The 24,644-nt window shown below is 35.4% G+C and overlaps 1 protein-coding gene and 1 long non-coding RNA gene across 6 annotated transcripts in view; one reads left to right on the forward strand and one right to left on the reverse strand.

Annotated features, from left to right (window-relative positions):
- Positions 1–21,625, forward strand: part of CEP85L (centrosomal protein 85 like) — a 174,299-nt gene extending 152,674 nt beyond the window's left edge. For 2 of the 3 annotated variants that reach the window (XM_032339690.1, XM_032339691.1), the window contains 3 exons: positions 12,974–13,081; positions 14,947–15,178; positions 20,389–21,625. In XM_032339690.1, the coding sequence (XP_032195581.1) occupies positions 12,974–13,081; positions 14,947–15,178; positions 20,389–20,552 (504 nt within the window). In that variant the 3' untranslated portion in view covers positions 20,553–21,625. Of the gene's footprint in view, positions 1–8,527; positions 8,592–12,973; positions 13,082–14,946; positions 15,179–20,388 lie in introns of those variants that run through there. The other variant, XM_032339692.1, reaches the window with a different exon arrangement.
- Positions 54–17,132, reverse strand: LOC116588524. Of its 3 annotated transcripts, none has more exons than XR_004284987.1 (5): positions 17,023–17,132; positions 13,383–13,475; positions 2,103–2,243; positions 1,933–1,999; positions 54–222 (listed from the first exon to the last, which is right to left on the reverse strand). It is a non-coding gene; the product is annotated as an uncharacterized LOC116588524 (long non-coding RNA). The 3 variants fall into 3 exon arrangements; XR_004284986.1 differs by having other exon boundaries at positions 2,103–2,246; XR_004284988.1 differs by lacking the exon at positions 2,103–2,243.
- Positions 21,626–24,644: the final 3,019 nt, after the last annotated feature.

The following is a 24,644-nucleotide window of genomic DNA, read 5'->3' on the forward strand; positions in this document are numbered from 1 at the left end:
TTGAACTCCTGCTTAGGTTCTTAGGAGGAGAGTCTGTGGTAGTTCATATGTGTATCAAGAGCTTAAGAGTGTCTGATTGATAATCCACGACCAAAACCTATGGATTAAATGTATTTTCATTTTTTATTAATTTCCCATTTATTAATGAGTACCTGCTTGTGTGCCAGGCACTGTTTCTGGCACTGGGGATTCATCAGTAAGCAAAGCAAGTCTTTAGCCATTCTGTGGGATGAGATGGAAAAAATTAAAATACCCTGTCAAGGAATGATATGTACAATTAAAAGGTACAGTACAATGACAGACAGGCTTCATTAAATACAGTGGTCATGAAGTTTTTCCTGAGGAAGTAATATTTGAACAGAGATCTGAATGATGAATAAAACCCAAGGAAAGTGCATTCCAGGCAAAGAGAGCCACCATTGCCCTGAAGGTGCCTGGTGTACTCCCAAGTCCAGCAAGAAGGCTGCTAGCCTGAAGTGCATGATGGTGAGGTAGAGTGGTGAAAGGTGATGGTGGAAAGTAGCCTGGGGCTAGATCACAAAGGGGTCGATGTCTTTGTATTTTATTCTGTGTATGATGGAAAACCACTGAGCATTTTTGCTGAATAATTTTCTTATTTTTATACCTCCTAAAATTCCATTTTTAGGAAGTAAAACATAAAAACGATAAATGGTTTAAATGTCAGAATAATAGACCATCTGTTTTGATTGTCTTCTGGCCATATTAAATGATGTATCATTTTAATCAAATACTAGGCCAGTTCTACAAGTGGTGTGTAGCCCTACTGTATTGGTTCATCGAGGTTATACTCTTTAATCTTAATTCCTATGGACATAATTTCAGTTGTTTTACTAGCCATTTGAATCACAGAATGATTAAGTTCCCTCACCCATTATTAACTGACTTATTATAGACCATAAGAAAAGGAATTTGTATTTTACTTGGTAATATTTTCCAAGAAATCATTCAAATAAAGTTATCTCAATCCAAATTAAGGACAGTCAGCATTGTCCTTTGGCACTGAAATTGTGGTGGACAAGACTTGTAATTAGTTTTATTAGTTTATCATATACTGTCTCTCACCTTATAGATTATCAGGATATATTTGTATCAATTGAAATAGCCTTTTTCTTATTTATGGTGGCATCTTAATACAATTTATTCTTACACAAAAGCAATGTCTTTTAGTCACACTTCAATATGTCATGACCATATATAAATATGTAGAAGAATATGTAATTTATATGCCATTCTATTCTTTGATTTGAAAATGTTTGTGTGAACATTTCAAATTAAAAATTTCAGATTAAACTCCTTAATTCTATTATCTTATGTTTTGAAGCAATGGGTATTTAGGTCATTGTGGCCATCTCTCTAAGCCATACATCTAATATATGGTTTGCTAAAAGAGCAGATAGCAAATGCTGATAACTGGCCAAATTAGCTATATTTATCAAGATACTACTGAATAGAAATTATAGATGGAGACAAATATGCTTAAAATGGTAAGAAAATTTTTTGCCTGATGTTTCTTATTAAAACTTTTTAATTTTGGCCCTTTATAGTTAAAAAAGCTAGGTTTTTTATTTGGTTATATGTGTGGTACATAAACAATGAATGCTGGAACACTGAAAAGAAATAAAGTGAAATAAAATAAAATGGGGGAAAAAAAGATGTGTAATCTGTAAACATCTGAAAATATTGCCTATTTTTAAAAAATGGATACTAAATATTTCCCTAACATTGGAAACCACAGGGAGAATCCTAAAGAGAACACTTTGGGTTGAAAAAGTATTCTTGTTTTGTACTACAGTTAATGGGTTTATTAGCAAGTTGATACAGATAAGAGAGCAGTTGCCTTCAATTACTAATTAATTAAAGCTGCCTAGTTTTTCCCCCCCATCTGCTTACATAAGGGATGGCCAGCCTTACTTCTCTGTAGATTATGATGTCCTTCCTATGTGCTATAGCTCTGGTTTTATTTTCTTCAGATTCCTTTCTATAGCCAAAACACAAAATATCTTATGGTGAGTGATAACACAGAGCTTCCCAGCCATTTTCTAACATGAGGTACACATGTTAGCAGTCAGTATAAAACTTACTGTAAAATTTCACTGCTGTTACAGTTTACATATTCTTTGTTCCTCCACAGTGCCAGGAAGCTGTTCCATTTTAGCAGGTTTAGTAGCCAAAACAATCATAATATTACTAGGATTTTCACTGCTTCTTTATGTCCTTTCAACCTACTGAGAAGACCACATTTGTTCAAAGTTCATTTGGTTGACTTTTGGAGTATTGCATTGCCTTGGCTATAAGCAGGTTATTGTTACAGTTTAAATTTTGTGACCTAAGGAAAAAATAAAATCCCTTGCCGTGTTCATTTTATGTCCAGTTTATAGGAGATAAAAATAAGGCATTGTTCCGGCGTGAAAGTGCTATATTTAAAATATAATTGTGATTTACCACCCTTGTACCAGAAGTCAAATAAATATAGACCTGATTTAGGTCAGGGGCAGATTTATTGATTTACAACTCTGGAAATTGGAGGAGAGTCTTCTACTAGTTATGTTGTATTTGTTGTTGAATATAGAAAAATAGTACTTCATGTAAAAGCATACACTGATATTGAAATTGAGTTCAGTGCTATACAAATACAGATTTAGCTGCTGTTTTGTTCAGCTGACAAGAGGATATTGTTAACTAACATGAATAACTTGTTTATTCATTGATCCTTTAGAAATAATGACTTTGTTTGCATTTATGAAACTAGTATAGCTAAACTGGCTTCTTCTACAAGTTTTTCTTCTGTCAGTATACAGTATAAAAAGACGTTTTGCAGTAGAACATTTCCCATCATTTCCATAAATGTGGCTTCAGTCAGAATGTGCATGCGTTCTTCATTGGGCATTGCCTTCCTTCCTATTTATTCCTTAAAAGCATGTTTTAGTTACATAATCCTGTTTCCAGTGAGCTGTTATCAATGTATGTAATCATTATAAGCTTTTGGCAGAGATACAAAGTAAAAAAGTTTATTAGGTGCACTCTGTTTTCCCTAGCATATTAAAATTGTTTCCTCATTGAAAGAACTTTTGCCTTTAAATAGTCTTTCTAAGTTGACAGCAATCAATGAATGATCATTATGTCATAAAATACACAATGATGCTTTAAATGTCATTAGGACTGTTCACTTTTAAAGGCGTGATTAGAAGCCTCCAATCTCAAAACTGTAACAGTCTGTCCTATTTATAACACTTCAAGGGAACATGTTTTCATAGCCTCCAAAGATTTTATTTCGATTTTCAGCAAGTCTCTCTTAAAGCCTTCATCCAGCAGGTTTTCTTAGTAGAAATAGTGGGAAAATGAACCATAAGTCAGTAAAATGTCTTATAAGTAGAATTTAACTTTGCTTTACCCTAAATAAAGTGATTTAATGTTTTCATATTATTTTTATGTGATGTTTATTTCCTATTTTTGCTATCTTAGTTTTGTGATGTGTCCTGACATGAAGTTCTTTCTGCTTAGTTTTTTAATTTTTAAAAGTTTACCTTTGTGAAATTGTTTTTACAATGCATGAAAAACTAAAAATATTCTTATCAGAAATTTATACTATTTTTTGAAAAAACCTATAGCCAAAAAAAAGTCTTCTATAACTTTTTAAAAAATAAGCTTTCTCTCCAGTGTTTGTATTTTAAGAAGTCTTTAATGTACATGTAATCCTATTATATGCACAGTACAGTTGTTGCTTAATTAAAATATTGGGAAATGAATATAAAAGATAGATTTAACTTCTGAAAAGTTAGTTCTTTGTGTCTGAGGTGGGGAATTCAGAGGTAGGAGAGGGAGTCCGCTCAGGTGCATCATGGAAGAATGTTCTGGAGCATGTCATCTGCCATGAATGATCACCAATCATGTATGAACATTCAAAGTATTTGTGATGCTTTTTAAAATACAAGTTTCTGGGCCCAATTATGAACCTGACAACTCAGTATCTCTGGCATGAAGCTTGAAATACACATTATTAACATGTTCTCCAGGCCATTCTTCTTAGCCTGGCAGTATCCCCATTCTGGAGCCATTAGGAAGTGCCATCATGGTCCTTAGGGGACTCATTCACTGAAAATGGGAATTGACTGGGAAGACAAATTTAAGAGAAAAAGAGGAGGAGGTAGTTCTGAGAAATCTGGATGTGTGCTTGACACATTTAATCTGTTTTACATTGTATTGATTTTTAAATAACTTCTCTATTGAGATATAATTCCCATACCCTGCGATTCACCCATTTGAAGTGTATAATTCAGTAATTTTTGATAAACTAAGACCACAGTCAATTCTGGAACCTTTTTATCACCTCATAAACCCGTTACCTTTTAGCTATAGCATTCCCTTGAACCCTGTTCTCTCCCTATCCATAAGCAATCACTAATCTACTTCCTGTCTCTATAGATTTGCCTATTCTAGATATCTCATAAAAATTTAATATGTGATCTTCTGTAACTCTTTCTCTGACCACACTAGCAGTTAAGCTCCATTAATTGTCAGCTGATTATTCTGTTGTTTTCAGTGACGCCCTCTGGTATAAATTGCTTCAGCTACACAGACCGATGTGTCCTGGTTCCTCTGAAGGAAAAACTCCTTAGGTTAATGTTTGAGATTTTTTTCCCAAGAGTGCTTTTCCCAGGTGTCTCACTTTTTCTCTTAGGACTCTAGCCAGCCAGTAGTCTGGCCTTTACCTTCAATGAATCTAACAGTTTCTTCCCACCTGCTTTTTGCCACAACTTCTACTTTTTCTCTTAGGACTCTAGCCAGCCAGTAGTCTGGCCTTTACCTTCAATGAATCTAACAGTTTCTTCCCACCTGCTTTTTGCCACAACTTCTACTATTTCATTCTTTGTTTTTTATAAAATATAAATTTGCTTAATTGTTTATTTAAATTCAATTTAATTAACATATACTATGTTATTAGTTTCAGGGGTACAATTTAATGGTTCACAAGTTGCATACAACACCCAGTGCTCATTACTTCAAGTGCCCTCTTTAATGCCCATCACGCAGTTACCCCATCCCCCTTCCCAGCTCCCCTCCAGCAACCCTCAGTTTGTTTCCTAGAGTTAAGAGTCTCTTATGTTTTGCTTCCCTCTGTTTCCTTATTTTATTTTTTCTTGCCTTCCCCTGTGTTTGTCTGTTTAGTTGCTTAAATCCGACAGATGAGTGAAATCATTGGTATTTATTTTTCTCTAACTGACTTATTTTGCTTAGCATAATACCCTCTAGTTCCATCCACGTCATTGCAAATGGCAAGATTTTGTCCTTTTTGATGGCTGAGTAGTATTCCATGGTAAATATACACCACATCTTCTTTATTCAATCATCTGTCGATGGACATCTGGGCTCTTTCCATAGTTGGGCTATTGTGGACATTGCTGATACAAACAGTGGGGTGCAGGTGCCCCTTCAAATCACTATGTTTGTATCCTTTGGGTAAATACCTATTATTGGGTTTGAGGGAAATTCTATTTTTAACTTTCTGAGGAACCACCATACTGTTTTCCAGAGTGGCCGCACCAGTTTGCATTCCTGCCAGCAGTGTTAAGAGGGTTCTCCTTTCTCCACATCCTCACCAAGATCTGTTTTCTTCCTGACTCATTAATTTTAGCCATTCTGACCAGTGTGAGGTGTTATCTCATTTAGGTTTTGATCTATATTTCCCTGATGCCAGGTGATGCTGAGCATTTTTCTCGTGTGTCTGTTGGCCATTTGTATGTCTTCTTTAGAGAAATGACTTTTCTTTTTCAACATTCCTCTGGCTGGTTCCATACAAATTTTAGTATTGTTTGTTCCAGCTCTGTGGAAAATGTTGTTGGTATTTTGATAGACCTCTACAGCTTTTGCTATTGCCCCTAAGGCTTGAACTTCACAGTCTGTTGCAAATGAATTCAGGTCCTTTAGAGAGATATTTAGAGCTCTCTGTTCTGTGACTTGGTTCTCCCTGAGCAAAATCTTTGAGCCAGGCCAGTGCTGATAGAACAATACCCTGCAGCCCCTCAGACTTCTGAGTGACTCACTATAAGATAAAATTCAGTGGCAGTAGCTCTAGATCTTAGCTTGCTTCTGCCAGTGTGGAACCCCTGCCACAGAAGCCAAGGCAAGGGCAGTCAGGTTTACAGTATTCTTTGTGGTGCTGTACCTAAGTAAGGTCTCCATCCCAGTAGGGAGCTTAGGCAGAAGAAGGGGGCGGGGTTCCCCATCTTTTGGCTATACTTGTCTGGAACTTAGTCTGAGGTGCAGGGAGCTGAGGGCAGGCTAAGAAATGCTGACATCCTGTCCTTCCTGGGAAGGTAGCGTTATAACTCAGAGCTAGGGGGACAGGGACCCCTGTGTTACTGTTACTGGCTGTCCCAGTCTGGAGTGGAATTTCCATCTTGCTGAGCTATGAGAGCATAAAGATGGCCTGGATTCTGTTTCAAATACTATAGATTTTTCTGTTCTTACTTTCAATAGATTTTCTTGAATATAAGTTTATTAATTTTCTGTTTACTCATAGGACCATTTATAGAAACTTTAAATGTGCTCTTCTGAAATTTTCACTGAGGGGCCACCTGGGTGGCTTAGTCACTTAAGTGTCTGCCTTCGGTTCAGGTCATGATCCCAACATCTTGAGATTGAGTCCCACATTGGACTCCCTGCTTCTCCTTCTCCCTTTTCCCCTTCCTTCTGCCCGTTTCTCTCTCTCTCACTCGCTCTCAAATAAATAAATAAATAAAATCCTTATAAAATAATAAATAAGGGACTCCTGAGTGGGTCAGTTGGTTGAGCATCTGCCTTTGGCTCAAGTCATGGCCTTGGGGTTCTGGGATTGAGTCTCATTCGGGCTCCCTGCTCAGCAGGACATCTGCTTCTCCCTCTCCCTCTGCCCCTACCCCCTGCTTGTGCGCGCTCTCTCTCTTTCTCTCTCTCTCTCTCTCTCTGACAAACAAAAACTTTAAAAAAAATAATAAAATTTCCACAGAGAAGGGGTCTTAAAGGCTTCTCATGCTGTCTTGCTGGAAACAGAATTCTCAGGCAGATTGTTCTTAAAGTTGTATCAGGTAGTGAGGTGATAGTTAATGTAGAGGAACTTGAGCTGTACAGTTGGATTTTTATAAACAGAAACCTAAAAAATAGCAACTTTTATGGTGTTTGCATGTTCCTTATTTTGTAATCTTAGTTTTTACAAACATTTTGAAAATTCTTCTTTTTATTAATATGCAGAAAGGAATAAAGGGATTTAATATTTCTCCGCACTTAGGCTAAAGTGAGAAATGGAGCCCCTGTTAAGTGTAGAGGTATCAGTGATGATGCTAGTGATAATGATATTACACATTACAGGAGCTGTGCTTTCTGATTATACTTACTATTTCTAAACCTCAATAGTAAGCTTACAAGGTGAGAAAGAGTGTCTTTCTATATATGAAGCAGCCAGGATTTAAAAAGATGTGCCTAAGGTCTCAGCGCAGATTCTAATTCATGTCTGACCTCAGAGTTTGTGCTGTTGGCATTGCTCCTTACTGCTTCAAAGTGAAAAATCCCAAGAGAAAGGCAAAAATGCACCAGAGAAGTGTTAGTCTGATCGCTTCCTTGTGTAAGCCTTAGGGGGAAGTTTGTTTTCAGTGTCTTCTCCTGGAATGAAAGATCCTTAAACTGGAGCATGTCGGAAAGCTAGTCTTGTGGAAAGCACTTGGCATTCAGTTGCCTAGAAGTAAAATTTTGAAATTTTGTCTCCAAAGTGAGACCCACCCACCTCTGGAAACCATTAATCTATTCTGTTATTTCTGAGGGTTTTTTATTTGTTTGTTTGTTTGTTTTGATTTCACAGGTAAGTGAGATCACATAGTATTTGCCTTTCTCTGTCTCACTTAGCATAATGCCCTCAGGGTCCATCCATACTGTTGCATGTTGTAAGATTTCCTTCTTTTCTATTGCTGAGTAATATGCCATTGGGTGTCACTGGGTTCCTTGTATTTGGAAGTCTGGATCTTGAGGTCTACTTCCTTCCCCAGGTTAGGGAATTTTTCAGTCAATGTTTTTTCAGAGAAGTTTTCTGCCCCTTTCTCACTCTCCTCTTTCTGGGACCCTTGTAATGGTCCAAGATTTGCTTAGTAATGTCCTTTCGGTCCCTTCAGCCATCTTCATTCTTTTACTTTTTGCTGCTCTGATTGAGTGAAATCTGCCCTGCCTTTGAGTTCACTGATACATTCTTCTGCTTCATCCAGTCTGCTGTAGAACCCATCTATTAGATTTTTCAGTCAATTATTTTACTCTTCAGCTCCACAAATTCTACTTGCTACTTTCTTATAGTTTCTATTTGTTGAAACTCTCGCTTTATTCATGCATTGTTTTGCTGACCTCGGTTAACATCATTATGACTGCTATTTGAACACACTTATCTCTGTTTCATTGAGGTCTTTTTTTTTTTTTTTTGAGATCATTTAGAGCTTATTCCTGTGTGTTTTAAAATTTTTTTTGACTCTTCTGTGTTTCTGTGCATTAGATGAATAATCTTGATGGACTTCCCTGTTTTGGGAGATGAACTTTCTTAACTACATTTTTAAAAGGTGTTGAGAGACGGTATCACTAAATTTCATTCAAAGAATCCATCTCCCTCCCTGAAAAAAAGAATGTGTTCCCCTTGTTAATGCTTTCTAAATATTTATTTTTTTTAACATTTTATTTATTTGACAGAGAGAGATCACAAGTAGGCAGAGAGGCAGGCAGAGAAGGGGTGGGGGGGAAGCTGAGCAGAGAGCCTGATGTGGGACTCAATCCAAGGACCCTGAGATCACTACCTGAACTGAAGGCAGGCTTAACCCACTGAGCCACCCAGGTGCCCCTGTTAATGCTTTCTAAATGCCATTATTACCTTACCTATTAACTGTGCATGTTCTTTATTGTTATTTCTAATGCCAGTAGCACTTTTATCTTTTTTAGAGTTACATTATTTCAAGAATAGTGTATTTGTATTAATAGAATCATAACAGTATGAAACCTTTTATCTGTTCTCAGTAATAAATTCAAAGTGATTGACTTATACCTTGTTTCTAGATCATTGAAATACATACAATAAAATTTTAACCCAAAAATTTCAAAAGAACTCATATTAAAAAGGTTTTTTGTTGTTCTTGTTTGATTTATTTAACTAGACACAATAAATTTAACACCTTTGGCACAAATCCTATTATAATAAAGATTCAGGCAGGTTAGTAGACAAACTTTTGTTAGTATACAAAAAATGGAGAAAAAACCTTATTAGAAATTTTTCTGTCTTATAATTTAGGGGTAAGTTTAATTTCATTTGTGATATTTAAGTAAAGTTAATTTTGAAGAATGTAAAATGTTTTCAAAAAATTATATTATACTTCAAAAACGGGATTTGTTTCTTTCCTAGAATTGTCTGCTGAAACATGTCTTAGTGATCTTACCAAGTCTCGTGGTTTTACGTATAATATGTGTGCTCACTTCTCCCTTTTTCCAGCTATAATTCTCCCCTGACCTTACAACTTGTATATCCAACTGCCTACTCAACAGCACCACTTAACACATCAGACATAATATGTCCAAATTGAATTTCTTACCCTCCTCAGACAGAAGATAGTAAAACCTGCTCTACCTTCCATGTTTTCTTTCTTTATTAATAGCAAATCTGTCCTTCCTTTTTCTCAGTCCAGAAACATTAGACTTATCCTTGACTTCTCTTCTGCCTCACATTTGTGAACAAATCTTACTATCTTCAAAATATATCTAGCATCTGACACATTCTTCTGACCTCTGTTGTGTTACTGGTCCACCACATTTTTATTCTTTGTATGAATGATTTCTGCCTGCTTCCATCTTTGCATGCCTCTGGTCTATTCTCATTAGCCTAAGTGACCTATCAAACAAAAACCAGATCATGTCTCTTCTCAGAACCTTTTAGTGGTTCCTCATTTTTTCCAGAGTAAAAATCAAAGTTTTCACCCTGGCTCATGAGGCCGTACACAATCTGTTCTCTCTACCACCCGCCTTCTCTGACTTCATCTTTTTCTATTTTCTGCCACCCTGGCTCTCATGCTTTTTCTCAAACACAGAAGACACCATCTGCCTCAGAACCTTTGCACTGACTGAAACACTCTTGGGAGATGTAATCTTTCACCTCCTTTAAGCCGTTGCTCAAATGTCACTTTTTCCATGACCCTCTACTCTACCCCATTTGAGATCTCAGCCTCCTCTCCCTTGCCATGCTTTTGTTTTCCAAAAAACTAGTCACATTCTAATATGTAATACTATGTAATACTATGTAATTTACATATCTGTTATATTTTCCTTGATCTTTTATCTCCTAGTAAAAGTTCTGAAAGGGTCAGCAGTTTTGACTTTTTTTTTCACTGATTCATCACGCAATGCACAGATTGGACTTGGCTATAATTTTTGTTGGTTAAATAATTGCATGAAGGAATGTTTTTATGAAATTCTTCATAAAAGAATTTCATGCATGCATGCATGCATACATGTACATGTATAGGGGGTTGTGTGTGTTTATATAGTAAAATAACAAGTTAACATAAGTTTTCATAATAATAATAACATAAGTTAACATAAGTTTTCATCAAAATATTTTCTCTTAAATTGGGTTTGTGGAGTATATAGTTGTTGGCTAAAGCACATCTGTCTTTCCTTCATTTGAGCTATTTTGTATATGGGACAAAAGACAGCAGTTTCTAAATATTTAGATCAAAGCAAGAAATGTTTTTAAACCATTTTTCAACTTCAAGAATGATTGTGATAAGTATCTGTAGGTCAGTAACTTGGAATTTTTTAAAGACATGATTATTCACTGAAAATTTTTTAAAGAGATAATGTAGACATCTGAAAAGTAAAGTTTTTAATTTTAGTAATCCCATTCTAAGCTTCATAGAAATTTTCCTTTCTCTTTTTTTCTTAAACTTAAACATAAGCTTTTTCATACCATTTAGAATAAAGAAATAATCTTTTAGGTGGAATGTTGTGTCAGATAACTATGGCACTCATACCCTCATATTACTCTAGAAATTGTACAACATATGGTACTTTTAGGATAAGCTTATCTCTGAACCCTTTCCCTTATTAAAGGACTATGTCGTAAGTACCTTTCTACCCAACCAACATGACATCTTAAGCCTGATATATTTCCCAAATCCAAATCCAATTTTTTTCTTATGACAAATAGCACTACTGCCAAACATTTATGATTTATTCTGATGGAGAAAAATGCTTGTTTCTTCACTGATTTAAATTTAGTCTTACATGTGAATATTTGCTAGCTAATTATTACTCATATTCATTATGACTCTGAATTGGTAAAAATAAAAAACACTAGAATTTTCTAAAGAATAATATTACAGCATTATGAAAATACCTCTTGGAGTCAGTTTTCATTGTTAAAATGTTAGCTTCAGAGTAGTTAATCTGTGGTGCCTTTCTTCCACAGTTCTGATAAAATAGTCAAAGATGTTAAGAAAATTTTGGATGAATTCTGAATTGTAAACAATCATGTTATGCCATTATGCATAGATGTTCAACTAAATGAATAAATCCCTGTATATCCTTTTAGTTCAATAGGTTTTTGATTCAGTCACATGCAGTTACAAAGGAATTTCAGATCCAGAAATGTACATACTCAGAAAGCCCATGTGACATTGTGCTGAAAGATTAAAGTTTGTGGAATATAAAGTTTACCCTGGAAGGAAATATATACTTGTTATAGAGCCTAATTCATTTGTATCCAACTTGTGAGTTATTAAATGTGAAGTTTGTTTTGTTTTTCTTTTTTTTTTTTTAAGATATTTTTTATTTGACAGAAATGACAAGTAGGCAGAGAGGCAGGCAGAGAGAGAGGAGGAAGCAAGCTCCCTGCTGAGCAGAGAACCCGATGTGGGACTCCATCCCAAGACCCTGGGTTCATGACCTAAGCAGAAGGCAGAGGCTTTAATCCACTGAGCCACCCAGGCGCCCCTAAATGTATAAAGTTTTTTATAGAGTTTAGCAAATAAATGCAAGAGCTACTTGGTGGAGTATGTGTTTCTGAGAAAATTGCTTTGTATTTGCAGTCTTATCTCCACCCCTAGTAACAGCTATCTTCTCTTGTTCTAGTGAGAGATAATATGAGGGGGGAGAACACCTTCCTTGTGAATTGTGTTTTAGGTAGTCAGCATTCTGAAGTAGTTTCAGAATTGAGACTAAATAAATACAGTCCTGAGGAGGAAATAAAAGAAATCTCTTGTTATATGTTTATTGATCTTGTGATTTCACAAAAGGAAAAAAGTGTTGATTGAAACACCTAGAAATCACTGATATCTACAGAGTTTATGATGAGTTTGACCCAAGTACTCTTAAGATATCCTATATACTGCTTTATGCACTCAGGATATTCTTAAAATAGTATCTTGTTCTGGATAATTCATAATTTTATAAAGAGTTAAGAGATTCATTTATTAAACCTTTGGCTTGAATTCAACATCATAACTATTGCTTGGAATACCGTACACTGAGAGAAGTGTGTTTAGCTATGTTTCAAATGATGGAAAATGAGGATGGTCTTACATTACTTTGTTTTATCTTATTAACCATAAGAAAAAAGCGGGGGTATGGATTTGCTAATACACTCTGAATGCATAAACAAACAAACAACAACAACAACAAAAATAAGAACTGTTTGTGAGATAGCATTAAATAGCAGCTGTTTAGGCTTAACATGTTTTACCCAGATTAAAAACTTTCTTGGTAAAGGTGGTTCTTGTTTTTCCTTTTGCTGAGGTCCCCTCTAGAACAATATGGGTTGATTTAAAAGTGAAGGCCTCCATCTTCCAGGGGATAGGGAGGACAGATCCAAAGTATTCAGAGCCCATATTCCTAGTTACCCCTCTGACTGCGTTTTGCTTTTAGCATTAACAACATGCTTGCTTTCTGATTCTCTTTATTTTAGTCTATGCAGGGGAAACTTTCTAAAGAAAAATCAACTACTCAAAAGATGATGGAAGAGCTGGAAAAGAAAGAAAGAAACCTACAGAGATTAACAAAAACTTTGCTTGATGTGAGTAGAAAAAATTCAAATTACTTTCAAAGAATGATTCAGTACTTACTTAAGTTAAAGCAGATACTTATTTTGTACATATTCATAGAATATTTTTTACTTGAAGACTTGATTTCGGTGTGCCAATTAATTAACTCCATTAGGTTTTTATAGAGTTGAGTGTATAATTAAAAGGCAAACTTCTATTTTTCTTATGTATCTGAATATAATTTCACAGACTTAACTGCAACATAGTCAAATATATAGAGATTTGGTCCCAAAGTAATTCAGTAAAGCATAAATTGAATATAAATAAAATTACCTTTGAAAATCCTTAAGGAAGGTACAATGTTGACACTTCATCATTGGAACAGATCACATTTTCTTCATTTAATTACAAGATGACACACTTGGCCTGCATTTAAGGATATGTTGTACAAAAAAATAGTTATATTAGTTTTTTAACTCTCATCATGACATTTTGCCTCTAAATACCCAGAATGCATCTCCAAAAATCAGGCACATTTCCCATATAACTGCACCACAATTGTCAAACCCAACAAGAATAATATTCCTCAATATTCAGTAATACCATGAGTTGCATTTCATTTTGTCTTACGAAGTTTCTCACTTTTTCCATGTTAGTGACTTGTTGATAAATCTGGGCCTGTTGTCTTAAAGACTTATATATTGTCAGGCCTTCTAGATTTGTCTGATTGCTTTCTTATGGTGTCATTTATCTTGTTCTCTACCCCCTCTATCTCTTATAACCTAGAAGTAAGAGCTAAAGATATTATTAAGTCAAGACAAACATTTTTTGGCATGAAGACTTTGTAGGTGTTGTTCATGTCCTCAAATTATTTATGTTTGATTATCCCACTGTAAGTGACAGAAATACTGATCTCACTGGTTAAAATGGTAACAGACTAATTCTTATGGCTTCTGCAAATAGCAGGTAATCTGTGGAATGATACTTAGGTAACACTGAATATGTAGTTTATCAGTACCCTTTCCCTTGATGGTTTTAGTATTTACTGGTGATCATTGTCTAAATCATTACATGATTAAAAGAATCATATTCTTTTCTAATTATATTTATATTTTTTAGCTGGCATTCATCTATTAAAAAATCTTTTCCTCTTCAGTGCAGGCTGTTTGGTTATTTTGAAATACAGGTCTAACTAGAAAGCTAATTAAATTGCCTGTAGCAGTTTTCACAATGAGAAGTAGATGGTGACAGTTTTGGGGATGAAGTGAAGGTAGCTTTTTCTGAGTGTAATAAATTATGAGTTCATATTGATAGTCCCAATTTAAATTTCACAATTCCAAATTGTTAGGGTTTATTTCTTTTGGTTTTATACTTGTGTTTCTTTTTCTCTTAATGCTGAAAATTTTGGTTCCTATCAACACTAACATAACATATATACTTTCTTCTCAATATGCAACAGATAGTTTCAAAGTAAATAAATCACTACTGTTGCTAACAGTAAAACTATAGGGTAGGGTTTAAAATTTCTTCATAGTTCTTTTTGTTCTTTGGATAAATTTTATTATAGAGGATTACATATACAACCAAGATGCTTATTATGTGACATTATGCAGCGTGAGATACTCTCGAAAGTAAGTCTGGGTTTGTTGCCTCTTTCAGATTTACCCTAGGGCACAAGATGGCACAGAGGAATCCTGGAGTCATTTCCACTATTTTAAATGCCTTTCCTTTTTCTTTTTTCCTACTGTATGTATGCAGTTTAATTTGGTTAATGTATATGTAATATGACTCTAACGTTTCATTAATAAATGGGGGGAAATGTTCAGACAGCTGCATGGCTTTGAATACCTTTTCACTGTTCTAACAACCTGGTTTGTGTTTTCTTTATCTCTTGCAGAACCAAAGGCAAACAGAAGAGACATGCTCCTTATTGGGTCAGGGCCAGGAAGCAGACCAATCCAGGCAGCAGACAGTACTTACCAAATGGCCACTATCTGATTTGAGTGTGATTGATCAGCTGTTCAAGGAAATGTCCTATTGTTTGTTTGATTTGAAGGCATTGTGTAGTATTCTCAATCAGCGAGCTCAGGGCAAGGAGCCTAATCTTTCGTTATTACTGGGAATCAGATGTAAGTTGTTGATGCCTTGTTCTTACTGTATTGCTTAGCAATTAGAAACCTGTCTTCATGGATCAGGAACCTCTTACTGCCTTTTCCCTATTTGTTTTTATCTCCTTTCCTACTTAGATTTATAAATCTCTGAATAAATCTGTAGGTCTGTGAATACCTATTATTACTTGATTGCTAGGACTTACCTCATACTTAGAGAAGTGAGCAGTGTCATATTGATATGGACTGCCACTTGGAAGAATGCCTACAGAGCTTCCTGTATGGATGAGCTGTGCTGGATCTGCTAATATGTGATTGGGGTGGTAGTTCAATGTGATAGTCCTGATTACTCTTCTAAAAGTAATGATTCTATTGGCTTTCATGTGGCAATTGTCTAAGGTAATGATCCAGTCATCTGTCTGCTGGTAAAATATTTAAGAGAAGATACTCCTTTGCTTTTCCTATGCAGTGTATGTCTGCGACAGTTGCTTAATGTAAGTACCAGTGCTGGGGCACCTGGGTGGCTCAGATGGTTTAGCGTCTGCCTTCGGCTCAGATCATGATCCCTTCCTGGGATCGAGTCCCACGTGGGCTTCCAGCTCAGCGGGGAGTCTGCTTCTCCCTCTCTCTCTGCCTTTCCCTCTGCTTGTCTGTTTTCTCTCTCAAATGAACAAATAAAACCTTTAAAATATATATATATATACACACACATATATATATATATACTTAAATATATATAAAATAAAAAAGAAAATATGTATTCTATATCTATGTGCTGTCACAAGAGCTAATTTTCATGGCCTGTGGATCTATTGCCCTTGTCATGCATTCACACTCTGGCCTTATCCCTTTCAATATGACACCCCGTCCCCCCATTGTTCCTCAGTTCCATGTTCTTCCACACGTAGTTGTAAGAGCTGCCACAGGAATATCCTAGTTTCTCTTCTGTGCTGCTTTTGCAGAAACACACATCTCTGCACGTGGTTCTAAATTACTATATTGACCTATTGGTCTCCTTTTAATACAGAAGAAATGAGCATAAGTAAGGAGATAAGATTGGAATAAGACCATAATATGGTTTATGCACTTTCTATGTTGTATTGAGAAATTGCCTAATAATATAGTTAATGTGTGACTAGAGGGGAGTCTAGTTTTACTTACAGTTTCATCAAAAAGATTCTACCGATTGGCGTCATGATAGTTATTTTGGCAAACCAAGTAATACTTTCTACCAAAGTATATCCCTTGTTAAATGAAACATGTAACTATGCTCAGAGAGATCAGCAGAATTTTCCCTTCCACTTCGTAGATGTTTATATACATATGTTTGGGTATGTAAAAAACACTTTAAAGTGTAAATATGTTGACTTGTAAGTAATGCTTTATATGGTCCAGACACTAAGGTGCAGATAATGGAGTTGTACACAGCCCTTGGCCACCACACAAACTCGATTACTAGAGCATTGTGATAAGTACTATAATTGAGATGTGGATGGAGGAAAATGGGGGCCCAAGGGGAAAACTAACTAAATGGGAAGGGCTATGAAGGCTCTGATGTTGGCTTAAATCTCTGGAGGAGAGGTTTGCCAGGTCATGGGGCGATTTAGTCAGCAGTGATCTCTTGAAGAAGTAAAAGCTCACACACAAGACTCAATTCTCTTTACCATTTTAGGAGTAGTCACCCCTTCAGTTATTTTGTAACTTTCTACATTTATATTCTCCTGTATAGTATTTGTCACCTTTTCCAGTAATTAGATTAAGAGAGCTATCCAAACGTGAATATAAAGGGAGATTTAAGAACTTTGTCACATCACCCCCAATATATCCCTCTTTCAATCTTTCAGGTTTAACCCCATATCCCTTACCTTGTATCTTGGTACTGTGAAAATTTGACCAGCTAGGTAATTTGTCAAAAACCAGTGTATTTTGAATTCTTATCTCCTCACTTCACCCATTGTTCATTGACACTCTTTACCCCACCTTTCTTTTTTTAAAAATGCTCTGCTACCCTGGTTTCCATGGCTTTGTATTCCAGGTTCTGCTTCTGCCTTTATGACTATTCAGTCTTAGTGTTCTCTGGAATTCTCTGCCATTTAAATTATTACTGTTCCCCAGAAACCCTTTGTTGCTCATTTTTTTTTCCTTTTTTAAAATTGGATTATTTGTGGGGTTTTTGGTACTGTGTTTATAAGTTCCTTATATATTTTGAAAATTAACCCTTTATCCAGTGTATCATTTGCATATACCTTCTCCCATCCTGTAGATTGTCTTTATTTTGTTGATGGTTTTTGTTTTGCTGTGCAAAAGCTTTTCATTTTGGTATAATCCCAGTAGTTTGATTTTGCTTTTGTTTCATTTGCCTGAAAAGACCTATCTAGAAAAATGTTTCTATGGCCTATGTCAAAGAAATTACCACCTGTGTTTTCTTCCAGGAGTTTTTTTATTGGTTTCAGGTTTCATATTTAGGTCTTTAATCTATTTTGAGTTCATTTTTGTGTATAGTCTAAGAAAGCAGCCCAGTTTCATTCTTCTGAATGTAGCTGTCCAATTTCCCCAACACCATTTGTTGAAGAGATTGTCTTCTCCACGTTGTGTATTTTCGCTTCCATTGTCAAAGATTAATTGACCATATAAGCATAAATTTATTTCTGGTCTCTCTATTCTGTTCTTTCGATCTATGTGTCTCTTTTTGTACCAGTACTATATTCTTTTGATTACTATAGCTTTGTAATACATCTTCAAATCTGGGATTGTGATACCTCTACCTTTGTTCTTTCGCAAGACTGCTTTGGCTGTTTGGAGTCTTTTGTGGTTCCCATACAAAATTTTAGGATTGTTTCACAACATTTGTGAAAAGTGTTAGTATTTTGACTGGGATTACATTAAATCTGTAGATTACTTTGGGTTGTATGGATATTTTAACAATATTAGTCCTTCCAATCCATGAGCTTGCTATATCTTTCCAATTTGTTGGTGTTCAGTTTCTTTCATCCATGTTTTAAAGTTTAGGGCCTACAGGTCCTTCATCTCCTTAGTTAAGTATATTCCTTGGTATTGTATTCTTTTTGGTGCAATTGTAGATGGGATTGTTTTCTTAATTTCTCATTCTGCTTCTTCACTATTAGTATATAGAAATGCAACGATTTCTTTATACTTCTGTAATTTCGTGTCCTGTGACTTTACCGAATTCATTTATCAGTTCTTTCGTAAGTCTTCAGGGTTTTCTGCAAAGAGTGTCATTTACAAACAGTGTAAGTTTTACTGATTCCTCAATAATTTAGGTGTTTTTGTTTGTCTCTCTTTTTGTATATTTTCTCTTAGTAATCTTACCCGTGTCCTTTTGCTTTCTTTTAGTGCTGTCCCTCTGACCCATACAGACATTTATCTCTTTCCTGCCTAGAATGGCCCCCCCGGGCTCTTGTTTATACTTTCCTTATATTAGAACCAGTTACTCTGTAGGCATCTTAGTACTCAACTATGTCCAAAAGAGAACCTGATTTCCTTCCCTCCTAATCCTGCACCTCACTAGTGGTGCTAGTGAGTAGCACCACTATCCACCTGTCCGCCCTAATCCAGATTTTTCTCCACCCTGCTCTTTCCTTCATCTGGGTATGTCCTTTGCCTAGGCCCTAACCCCTATATAACTTAGGATGGTTGAGCTCTATCATTTCTACCAGTTCCTTCTTAGCATTCATCCCTTCCATTACATCTCCATTGCACTGTTGCCTTAAATGAAGCTTTCAGAGTCCTTCACCTGGACTGGTCTCTCTGTCCACTGTCTTGCCTACTTTCCCCCACCAATCCATTTTTTTCACAATGCTGCCAGAGTGATCTAACCTAATGGTAATTCTGATTTCCAAATATTTACAGTCCCCTAAAATAGAGATAGGTAGGTCTCACATGCCTCTTTAGCCTTATTTCTTGACCCTTGCCTTCATAATTTGTGCTCTGCCATTTTAGAGCTGGTTACTTACTTTCTTGAAGCTTCTCAGATTCTTTGGTTTTCTGCCTTTGTGCCTTTTTTCATTCTGCATCTTGGCCCATCTAATGAACCTGCTCCCTCTCCAGTTGGCTGGTTGTTCTCTTCCTTGTGCCACTGCAGTCTGTGTATGGTGGTAGGACACCTATAATACTTAACTGTGCTTACTTGTTTATGAGGTAAATCATTAAGAATAAACCACTGCATCCATTATTTTGCTGGCCTTTCCATCTAGCATAATGCCTGGATCATGGTAGGTGTTCAGTTAGTGTTTGTTGAATTAACAAGTTAATCTGACTCTTACACCTCCAGTAAGCTACCAAGGCCAGTAAAAGCATAAGGAAAGATTTATTTATTTATTATTTATTTATTTATTTTTAAAGATTTTATTTATTTATTTGACAGAGAGAGAGATGACAAGTAGGCAGAGAGGCAGACAGAGAAAGGGGCGGGGGAGGCAGGCTCCCCACTGAGCAGAGAGCCCAATGCGGGGCTCGATCCCAGGACTCTGAGATCATGACCTGAGCTGAAGGCAGAGGCTTAACCCACTGAGCCACCCAGGTGCCCCAAGGAAAAATTTATTTTACAATTATTGACTCCATCTGCTTTAATATTGAGATGTGCTGACAAAGAGAGGAACTGAGGTAAATAATTAACAGCCAGCTGACTCAGGGCCTCACCCTCCCCTCCCTAGGTCATTCAGCGATTGGGCAGCTAGCCGTCAGCCCAATTGAATTGCATGGGGTTGTAGCATTCCATATATATATATATATATATATATATATATATATATATTTCACACACCACACATAAACATACATATACATACATATACACACACACTTACCATATATTTTGGAAATTTATGCTTTCATGCTAATAAACCGATTTTGCAGTCTATAGAAATTAAAGCTATCACTCCTTAATACAGAAGTGATTTTCCGTTTTTTGTCAAGTCAGAATGAGTGCTATAGTTGAGCTTGAGAGTTATTAGAGCATGCTTTTTCTTACTTTTGGAATGTTGTCATGCTTTAAACATGTTGAACATGTATATTACAGTATGGATTTAATGCAATTTAATTAGTGAAAATTTTGTAAACAAGATCTATTTAATACTGAATGATACATTTAAACCGGAACCTGATTTGTATTCAGGATACAGCATTATATTTCTAATGATAATTAAGTTAAAATTCCTAAAATGCCTTTCGTCAAAAAAGTGTGAGACATTCTCCATATTTTATTTCCACAGCAATGAACTGTTCAGCTGAAGAGACTGAGAATGACTATAGCCCAGAAACACTCAGTAAAAAATTGTCAGATGTATGCCAGTTACGGAGGGACATCGATGAATTAAGGACTACAATATCCGACCGCTATGCTCAGGACATGGGAGACAACTGCATTACCCAGTGATCAGCTCTTGGTCCCACAGCAATAACGACCCATTGTTAAATGCTGCTGTGTTACAGTTCTTCATATTTCTGTTTAGGAGCCATAATGGAAAGTCACAAGTGATATATAGGACTTTTTTTTTCTGTGGATTTGTTTTCCTGGGGGAGAAAGCGGATTTGATGAGGCTTCAAAGGGGGCTTATCTAATCAGGCCAAAAAACCAAATTACTATTTGAAAAATGTGATGAAGTATACAAGAAAAACAAAAAATCGGTCTTCTCATACTACTGATTGTAGGACCAAGCTGTGAATAGTGCCCTTCAGATAAATGGATAGGATTTCTTTTTATCTGTAGCTGTGTGTGTGCGTGTGTGCGCACATGCGTGCACATGTGTGTTTATTCACAAAATTACAAGGATTTCTAGGGTCAAAGCAAAGCTTCCGAGAAAGGCACACACTGTTTATTCCTGTATTTCTTTTCTTTTATTAGAAGCTTGTGTTGTTCTTTGGGGTTTTCAAGGGCTGGCTGAACAAGAGTTCCAACAGCAGGCAAGTGTTTTAGTAGGAGTACAGCTGGCAAAACCATTTGTCTTTTGAACAACCACTGTGCTGCGATGATGAGGTTATGGGTTTGGGTTGATTTAGTACTGTGGGTAGGTCAGCTATTTTTCCAGAGTGATTATGGGTTGCCTTAGAGGTATGAAATTTTGATGTGATAATCTTTTCATTAGCATTGAAATTTATATATCACAAGGCAACTTAACATAATTTGAACTAATTTTAACATGTCCCTTACTATTAACAATTTTTAATTTACAATAATCAATGTAAACAAAGCCATAAAGAATTAATGCTAACCATCTAAAGCCATTGTTGTAAAAGAAGGATTAACAAAGTCACTCTGGAGCAATAGTTTATTTATCCATTTCTCACGTTTACATTTTAATAGTTTTGTATGTTTTAAAGTTTAAACTACTTTAAGAAAAAGCCAACCTGTATTCTTGATATCTGAACTATCACAAACATAAAACAATATCAAAACCAGGTGATATTTCAATTATATTTATTAGGTAAAGTACATTAAAAACTGGGTTTTTCATATAATACAAGGTTATTTCTTCTTCTGGAGTACAGGATATCATTATGAAATGAAACTGATTTTTAAGTAGACATACAATTATTTAAACTTCCAAACAAGTATTTTCCTGTTTTATTTGGAATTTTGGGAGGATTATATGTTTTATTACTTTAGAACGTTTATTACTTTCTTTTGAATACACTTAGTTATGGCAATCATTGTTCTTTACAAATTGGTTTGTTTTCTTGATGCAACCAGGTCTCAAGTAGGGTAAGACCAAATAAGAGGTAGAAGAAATAAGGGGCATGAATTCAACAGGATAATACTGTTTTGGGCAAGAACAGATCACATGTCTGTTTCTGTTGCCAGGCTTATATACTGGTATAAAGATTGCTCCTAGAAAAGATTTTTCTTAAATATTTTCAGTAGTGAAAACATGTGGGATAAAAACTTGAAAGAAACCCCAGGAAGACATTCAGTTCAGAATTTGGCTAATATGCAGCACACAGTAAGTTACTCTGTGGTTATGTTACAACAGTCAGTTATAATACATTGTAAGTACATCCAACTGTACTTTTGTTTAGTGCCTGAGTCCTCCCTACTCTTACTTCTTAGGATCTGGACACTAAGAAATCAGTGCATGATAGTGATTTTGCATTCCAAGTACCTATGCTCATATGGAAAAGTCACTTGTAAGAACATGGCATTCTAATGTGTTCATTTGTTTTTTAACGTTGGTGGTTTGAAGACAATCAGGGAGTAGTAAATTTATACCAAAAATCTGAATCAAAGAACTCTGCCTTGTAAAAATATCTGTAAAAATGGGCCTTTATATTAAGTAGATACTAGCATCTGAAAGAGATAAACCACAGTGCAACACACAACATTCTTAACATTCTCTCTGAATAGAAACTCCAACCCCTCCCTCTCAACTTCCACAGTTTGGGAAATAAAGGCACCCTAAGATGATAGTACTGATGTGCATAAATAATCACTGATTGCGTCACTAGGTTCTTACTGTCTTCTAGGTTTTTAGTATATGTTTTGGGGTTTTATGGTTATTAGTGTTGTTTTGAACCAACTTTTGGTCATTTGCTTTAATTTACTGTAGACATATTTTTGTTTTCTGACTTAAGGTAAAATATTTAATTTTTAAAATAAGTTTTCTTTTAGAACTTACAGAATTTGACTTAATTCACATGTCTTGAGGTAAAAGTGTGTTAATTTAGAAAATTGACTACTACTGGTGTATTTCCATTTCTAAAATGTCTACCTCCTCATAAATAAAAAAGGAAAATAAGATGTGATAGTTTAAGTATAACCCTGAGTTACAAAATTAATCTCTTGGAGTTTGGAGTTTGTGAAGGGACCTAGATAATAAGTAGACAGTCTTGGAGGGAATATTTTTGGGGAAATGAAATAGTAGTATTCTATTTGTCAGCATTTAATTTTAATTTTATTTTTCAGGAAATTCCCCTTTCCCAAGATAACTTCTTCTGTTAGATTGCAATAATACTGATATCTCATTGAAAACAAAGATTTGACTGTTAGGTCAAGTAAGATGGGCAAATAGAAATACTAAGTGTCTTATTCTAGTTTGAACTAGGATGTTCTCAGATGTTATTATACTGATATATGTCTGAGATGAAAATTAACCTAAATTTTGAAGTTAAATCTATTTGGGTGATTTCCTTAGATGTGAAAACTTTTTAATTATGCTTTTGTGAATTAAATGCTTATCTTCTTAGGAAGTATCTCATGCAGTGTTAACATTTATTATTGGTGTTCTGGATTTTGAGATTATTCTGCCTCAGTCACACAAAAGCAGGGATAAAGTAACAGTATCTCAGTAAAAGACCCACTTACCTGTGCAGACAAAAATAACGGAATCAAAGGCACAATAGTTGTCTTTATTTTGATGTCTGAAGGATACTTTAGTTAAGCTGTTAGTAAATTTTCAGTGGCCTCTAATTTTAAAAGCTTAAGTAGTGACTAGATCAGTCATGCCTGGATTTCTTTTTTAAATAAGTATTGTCCCTTTTTATATTTGAAATGGGATTCACTATTTAATATTAACAACATTATTTTTGTGTGTAATTTATTTTGGTCATGACAGTTTAGTCAACTGAATTAGGCTTCTTTCAATAGCTTCTTAAAGACAATCTCAAGGGCTGCAGTGTTGCTAAAGTGGATATTGTACATTTCTAACTCAGTAATGAGCTTATAAATTAATTTTGTCATAGTTCAAGACGTTACTAGAAATCCCTTAGAGGATATTTTTAAAGGAACTACTTTATTGGGAAAATGTTCTTTCGATATCAGTAATCGTTCATTGGATAACTTAGTAACCGAGAGTTTGGGACTGTATTTTTACATAGCTTAGTTCAGCTCAGGCACACTTTTTAGTTTGAATTATTGGCATTCTCTTATGTAGATTTCTATCATTATAGATATGTAATAATAAGCAATTCTCATAACCATGCTCACTCAGACTATATCATTTGAAACTGCCAGTAGCTGTAGCTCTCTGAGCCAAAGTTTAATTCATTTTGTTTCCGTTTTTGACAATTTTCAGTGTTCACAAAACAAGAAAAATAATTTCCTATTTGGTGAAAGAGTATAATTTCCAGCTTTACCCCAAGATGCCATGGTGATATATTGCTGTATGACAATATTATACATTTAATCATGAAAGGGGAAAGCTTTTGGATTTTTTTTTCTTACTTAAAAGAAGTACTGAGTATATTAATGTAGTTTCAAGTCGGTAAGTCATTAACAACACTATAGCAGCAGCATACAGAGAGAACCTTTTGTGCCTTTTTGCCTGCAGTAAGCGTTCATTTGTTTTACATGAGTTTTAAGAATGTTTATGATTATTGCACCTTGTTCTTCTGTAAATAGACCTGATTAAGGATTTTTTCTTAAGCAAGGAGCAGGTTTTCATTATTAGGTTAGATACCTTAGGTTAGGAAACATGAGAGGATATATGTCTTTGGAGCCCAACCTTTCCCCAGTGTAAGCAGGAAACTCCTCCCA

This window comes from Mustela erminea, chromosome 4, assembly GCF_009829155.1.
Source record: "Mustela erminea isolate mMusErm1 chromosome 4, mMusErm1.Pri, whole genome shotgun sequence".
NCBI classification, from domain to species: domain Eukaryota; kingdom Metazoa; phylum Chordata; class Mammalia; order Carnivora; family Mustelidae; genus Mustela; species Mustela erminea.